General features: G+C 62.5%; 1 protein-coding gene across 1 annotated transcript; it reads right to left on the bottom strand.

The window, feature by feature from the left end:
• Positions 1-3,965: 3,965 nt before the first annotated feature.
• RPS15 (ribosomal protein S15) lies at positions 3,966-5,944 on the bottom strand. Its single transcript, XM_023646357.2, has 4 exons — positions 5,592-5,944; positions 5,149-5,234; positions 4,195-4,429; positions 3,966-4,110 (listed from the first exon to the last, which is right to left on the bottom strand). The coding sequence occupies exons 1-4, from the start codon at positions 5,592-5,594 to the stop codon at positions 3,997-3,999; spliced, it is 438 nt and encodes a 145-aa protein (XP_023502125.1). The 5' UTR covers positions 5,595-5,944; the 3' UTR covers positions 3,966-3,996.
• Between the last annotated feature and the right edge of the window lie 677 nt (positions 5,945-6,621).

Genomic DNA, 6,621 nt, shown 5'->3' with positions numbered 1-6,621 from the left:
AGGGATGCGGGCAGGATGCGGGGATGGGGGATGGGATGATGGGGAGGATGCAGGGATGGGAGGAAGGACGGGGGGAGGGGCGGAGGATGCGGGGATGGGGGAGGGATGGGGAGGATGCGGGGATGGGGGAGGGACGGGGATGAAGGGGGGACGCGGGGAGGTTGGGGGGATGGGAGGACGGTGGGGGTCGCGGAGGGGGTATTACTAGGCGCTGCGCTGAGTCCCGGGAACGCAAAGAACAAGCAGCGGGGAGAGAAAGGGGCGCTGCTGCGGCGGGACGGAGGGCAGGCCCGAGCGAGGAGGTGCCGGGAACGAGTGGGAAGTGCAGCCGGGCGGACCATGCAAAGCTGCGAGGCGGGAAGGAGCCGGGAGCGTCTGGAGACAGCTGGAAGGCGGGCCAGGCGGGCCAGGGACGGGGAGATGAGGCGGCAGGCGGGGCTTCACGGGCCCCTGGAGGACGCTGGGCGTTATTCTGGGGTCCGGGGGAGTCAGGGGACCATGACGTGTATTTATTTCACAGTGGTGTCCAGGTGGGAGATGGCCTGGGCCTGGTGAGGGTGGCAGCCGTGGGGGTGATGGGCAGTGGCTGGACCCAGGACACGTTCTGAAGGCAGCTGACCGACTGGGAGGGGGCAACACATAGAAAGCGGGGGTGCCGACACCGGACCCCCAGAGGAGCTGCCGGGCAGGTTTGGGGACGTGGAGTCTGAGTCTGGACACCCAGGGCAGGGGGACCAGAGGGGATGGGGCGCAAAGGCAGGAACGTGGCCCGAGGGTCTGGAGATGGGAGAGGGGCTGCACGGTGGCGCGGGGTTACAAAGGCTCCTGTCCCGCCCCCTGGACTCCCCAAAAGTGCTCCCAGACTGGGGCACCCCCCGGTGGCTGGCGCGTGCGCCTCAGTCTGAAGAGGACACGGCTTGGTTCGCTTGTATCAGTCACATGCATCGTCCCCTCGTCCCATGTAACAGGTTGTCGGAAAAATTCAAACTGCAGAAAATTAGAGAGTGCAATGACCACTGGCCACCCCCACGCGGAGCCCACCAAGCGGACCCGTGGCGGCCAGGCTGGAAGCTGCCCGTGAAGCTTCAAAAGGCGACACACAGGGCCGGCCCGGTGGCGCAGCGGTTAAGTGCGCACGTTCTGCTTCTCGGAGGCCCGGGGTTCGCCACTTCGGATCTCGTGTGCGGACATGGCACCACTTGTCAAGCCATGCTGTGGTGGGCATCCCACATATAAAGTAGAGCAAGATGGGCACAGATGTTAGCTCAGGGCCAGTCTTCCTCAGCAAAAAAGAGGAGGATTGGCAGCAGTTAGCCCAGGGCTAATTGTCCTCAAAATAAGTAAACAAAAAAAAACATAAAGGTGACACGCGCTGTGGGGGGTGACACCGACTCGCTTTCATAAAACAAGCAATTTTCTGTGAAAGGCTCAGTAATTTCAGTGGCGCAGGCCAGTGTCCATGGTTGATGTGTGACATCACCATGACCCATGTGAATGGACGTGGCTGTGTGCCGACAAAGCTTTATTTACAAAACCAGACGGCGGGCCGCTGGCCAGTGGGAGTTTGCCCACCCTCCTGAGTGAGCACCCACTGCCACTCCCACCAGCGCCCCCCGCCCCACCGAAATGCAGGGGCTCGAACCTCGTCTGCACTTGCTTTTTGCCCCTGCATTTGGACCTTGTGCTCGAAAGCTGTGCTGTTTCTACTGTTTTTCATGCTCAGGGTCAAAACCTACCTTGCAGTCCAGATGGGATCCGCCCCAGGGAAGCCTCCCCCTCACCAATCTGATGAAAACATGCTTCTTGTATTTCAGCCACTTCATTTTAAAATTATGGGAATTCCAAAAACAGACGATTGGGACTACAATGAGCCCTCACCTACTCCTTTCTTCCCGCTTTCCTGGCCCCGGCCAGGCAGTTCCCTGAAGCTGGGCTCACACAAAGGCTTCTGCTGTCCCAATTCAGGCGACTTTGGCCAGTGTCACCCAGAGACCCTCCAGTTGGTGACTCTAAGGGTTTTTTTTTTTTTTTTTTGGTGAGGAAGATTGGCCCTGGGCTAACATCTGTGCCAATCTTCCTGTTTTGTATGTGGGATGCCGCCACAGCATGGCTTGGTGAGGGTGTGTAGGTCCATGCCTGGGATCCAAACCTGCAAACGCCAGGCCGCTGAAGCAGAGTGCACACTTTTAACCACTGTGCCACGGGGCTGGCCCACCAACAGCTTTTAAGCCATTCTCAAAGCACTGAGCAACCTCAGTTAACTGACCTGCATCTCCCACGTCACCCCCACACCACACTCCCACCTTCCACGGCAGACTGGAAGTTTCTAGTTGGTTGGTTGGTTTGGAGCCCACTCAGGTCCAGGGGCCATCCACGAGCAGATATTAAAGTCTTCTGGATATTCGACAGCACTCAAGCCCGTCTTTCATCTTTCTGATCACGCACGTGGCCCCTCCGGTGGGCTGGAGGCCCCTCACGTGGGCCCCAGGCCGCCTTCCCTGGTCTTCCTCCTTCCGCGCCCCAGATCCATCACCCGGCCCTCGGGAGGCCCTCAGAAGCCGCAGGTGGAGCATTCTGACCTCCGCCTGCTGGACACACGGCCCGTGTCCTAGGGGGCTGCTCTTCTCCTTAGGAGTGTGTAAGCTCTGTGTGTCTCCTGGGGATGGCACGGGCGGGCTGCGCAGCCTTCCAGCCCCTCTGGACTCAACACGGTGGGTCCTTGTGCTCAACTGGACGAACGCCAAGTGTTTCTCTCACTCAGTCTGTCCTGCTGTGTCTACTGCCCTCCCCAACTACACGACGATTCACCCTTACTAACTTGACTCCAAGTCAAAAAGTAACAGTATAAGCAAATTGTATTGAAATTCAGAGATAAAGTCCAGAAAATAGGGGCCCAGAGGCAGTGGCAGTGACCACGGAGAGGAGGTGAAAGCGAGGCAGGAGCTTTCACTCATCGTCCCTGTTCCCCTCCCGCCTCCATGTCTGGACTCTGGCTCGTCACGGAGCCACCGCTCACATCACAAACTGAGGGGGAGGTCGGAGATCCGGGACACCCTGACCGCTGGGGACACTCAGGAGCCACTGAACCTCTCCCCGCCCGGGTTGAGGGTGGCTCCCACCTTCCATTTGCTTAGGCCCAAACCCGGCCGTCACCCGACTCCCTCCCCACGCTGTGCTCAAGGGTGGGCTGCCTTGGAGCCTCACTGCTGCCTGCACAGCCACCGCCACCTCCTGATGCACCTGCATCTTGCCCCGCATGAGCTCCCCCTCATGAAGAACACAAACCAAAAACATTTGAGGGAGCTGGGCTGGGACCCTATGGGGTGGTGTGGGATCTGTCCTGGGGAAGGCGCACTGCAGGGCAGGGGCTCGAGTCCCTGCGGAAGGCTCTCAGAAGCTACCCAGAAGCACTGTGTCTGAGAGGGACTGACACTGGCCGCATGGCACAGGTGGACAGCACCTTGAGGAGCCCTGGGTAGGGGTGCAAAATTGGGAGCCAGAAAGCTCAGAGCATGCAAAGGTCCCCATTCTTCATGAGTTTCAAGAGGGCACAACCCACCTGCGACTGGCGACTGTGGAAGGGCCAGAAGGAAACGGGGCTGGAGGAGACACTGCCTCTGTCTAGGCTGCAGGGCACCCAGGACGCGCCAGGGGCTGCACGGGGGTCTGGGCTGCAGACAACATCTGTCCACATCAAGACGGCAGAAGAGCTGGCAGTACAAATGGGCTGGGGCACAGGACCCCGGACACCCCCAGACTTGTCACAGGCCGAGCCCCTCACAGCTCCCAACCCCACTCCTCGGCCCAGGGGCCAGCCTCAGTGCACGAACAAGTGACGGAGAGCAGCTGTCAGCGCACCCACAGCAGGAGACCCGGGGACACGCGCGCCCCGAGCCTCCTGGCACCACGACCAGGCCCGGCCCCTCCCCGAGCCCCGGTCGCCGGAAGGACTGGTCGCACGCGGCCTGGAGCAGTCGGTGCCTTTATTGGCCGAGGCTACTTGAGGGGAATGAAGCGGGAGGAGTGGGTGGCGCCGATCCCGGGCCGGCCGTGCTTCACGGGCTTGTAGGTGATGGAGAACTCGCCCAGATAGTGGCCGATCATCTCGGGCTGCGAGAGGCGAACAGCAGGCCCCCGTTAGTGAGGTGAGCGCGGGGGGCCCGGGCCCACCCGGCCCAGCGGCCCCGCACGCACCTTGATCTCCACCTGGTTGAAGGTCTTGCCGTTGTAGACGCCCACCATGCTGCCCACCATCTCGGGCAGGATGATCATGTCGCGCAGATGCGTCTTCACCACCTCGGGCTTCTCCATGGGCGGCGCCTCCTTCTTGGCCTTGCGCAGGCGCTTCAGGAGCGAGTGCTGCTTCCTGCGCAGCCCGCGGTTGAGCCGCCGCCGCTGCCGGGCGCTGTACAGCTGCATCAGCTGCTCGCTGCGGGGCGGCAGGCGCGGATGAGCCCCGGGGGACCCCCGCGCGCCCCCAAGCCAGCGCTCACGGCCCGGCCGGGGCGCGCGGCAAACGCTCGGCGCGACCCCCCCAAAAATGCAAAGACCTCCAACGCCCACTGTCTAGGGCAGGGGAAACTGAGGCAGGGGGACAGTCGGCTCGGGCGAGGTGGCCGACCCTCGCGGACAAGGTGCTGCGCTCCTAAGGCCTCAAAAATCGAGGAGACCCCTCCACGCCCCCCCAACCCCGGCAAAGAAGACCCTGTTCTGTGCGGCCCCCGCCCCGGAAGCAGGCCCCCCACGCCCAGATGCAGACACACCTGCAGCAGACAGGTGCTCGCGGGCTGTCAGCAGGCCTCCCTCCCCTTCCGGGGGCCGGACCCCGCGCCCGCCCTGCACCCGGGGGTCAGAGCTTTAAAAAGCACAAATCAGACGACCCCCGCCCCATCTTGGACCGGGGAGGGGGCGGCAGATTCCCGCCCACGTGCCAAACCCGGGGATTTAGCAAAAAGACCGCGAGCTGCGGGCCGCGTTTACGTTTCCACGTGCACGGAAACGCGTCCACAGACACGTGGGGACAGAGGGCATCCAAACCTCAGCGTCTCCCAATAAAGTTTTATTGGCACGCAGGCCCGCCCGTCGCGGACACGCGATCGAAGCCGCGTGGGCAGCACCCCGGCCCCCGCCCGGCCCGCCGCCTCTTACTAGGACATGTCCAGCAGCTGGTCGAGGTCCACGCCGCGGTAGGTGAACTTGCGGAAGGTCCGCTTCTTCTTCTGCTCCACTTCCGCCTGCGCGGGCCCGGGCCGGGGAGCGGTGAGCTGTGAGCCCGACCCCCACTTCCCACTCCCACGGCCAGCTACGGAATCCCGCGGGGACACACCACCTCGGGCCTGTCCCTGGGCGGCACGCGCCGCTCCGGGCTACGGGGGCTCCGCTGGGACATGCCGGGCGGCACAGGCCTTCCCCGCCCCGGGTCGCCCCGACACCCACCACCAAGCCCGCCCCACGCCCCCATATCCGGCGGCCCCGGAGGCCCGGAGGAGGCTGCCGCAGCCGTGCGGCATGATTCCGGACTCTACGGCGCGGCGAGAGCTCGGATGGCGCCGGATGGGTCCGGCACAGACACGTCAAACCGCGGCACTCACCATCTTGTCGGTTCTCCGGAAAGGGCCCGCCCCCGTGCGCCTGCGCAGTTATCGCGAGGGCGCCCACGTGCCCCGCCCAGCAGCCGTGTGTGCGCACGCGCTGCCGCTGTCCCGGCGGGGGACGCGCGCCCTCTTCTGGCCGGAGGGCGGAGCGCAGGCTGCGAGGACTAAGGAGGCAGGTGTCTCCGGGGATGGGGCCGGCCGCCTAGGGTTTGCGAGCCGCTTCCTCAGATTGGGACGTAGGACCTCGCTTCCCCTTTCGGAGCCTCATATTCGTGCTCTGTAGTCCCCAAGGTTTGCAGAGCACCTGCTGTTGGCAGCAGGCGCGGTTTGGGGGTTGGGGTCCCCGCATTGCACAAGGGAGCTCTCGCGTGCAGTGGGGGAGGCAGGCATGGAAGGTACAAGGTCATACAGATATCAGAGCCTGGAGGAAAAGCCAGGAGGGGTGGGACACTGGCTTCGCACAGATGGTCAGAAAGGCGTCCCTGATAAGGACCAGCCAGCCCTTAATAGACAAAATTATATAGAATAATAGCTGTTAGAATAATTGCTAGGGATCAGGGACTAGAGCGATAGGGGAGTACTGTTTCTGTATCCACTGGAATTAAGTGAGCGTCCATCTGAAGGGGATTCTGGTACATTAAGAGGTGTGGCTGGGGGCCGGCCCCTGGGCCGAGTGGTTGGGTTCGAGCGCTCTGCTTCGGTGGCCCAGGGTTTCACCGGTTCGAATCCTGGGCAGGGACATGACACCACTCATCAGGCCATGCTGAGGTGGCCATCCCACACGGCACAACTAGAAGGACCCACAACTGAAAATACACAGCTATCTACCGGGGGGCTTTGGGAGAAAAAGGAAAAATAGAATCTTAAAAAAAAGAGGTGGTACCATATGGCTCAGCCATCCCACTTCTGGGTGTACCCCCCAAGGAACTGAAAGCAGGGACTCGAACAGATTTGTACACTGGTGTTCATTGCAGCATGGTGCACAACAGCCAAAAGGGGAAGCCACCCGGGTGTCCATCGATGGACA

Source organism: Equus caballus, chromosome 7, assembly GCF_041296265.1.
Source record: "Equus caballus isolate H_3958 breed thoroughbred chromosome 7, TB-T2T, whole genome shotgun sequence".
Taxonomy (NCBI): domain Eukaryota; kingdom Metazoa; phylum Chordata; class Mammalia; order Perissodactyla; family Equidae; genus Equus; species Equus caballus.
The sequence above is the reverse complement of the archived record's forward strand: the minus strand, read 5'-3'. Positions and strand labels throughout refer to the sequence as shown.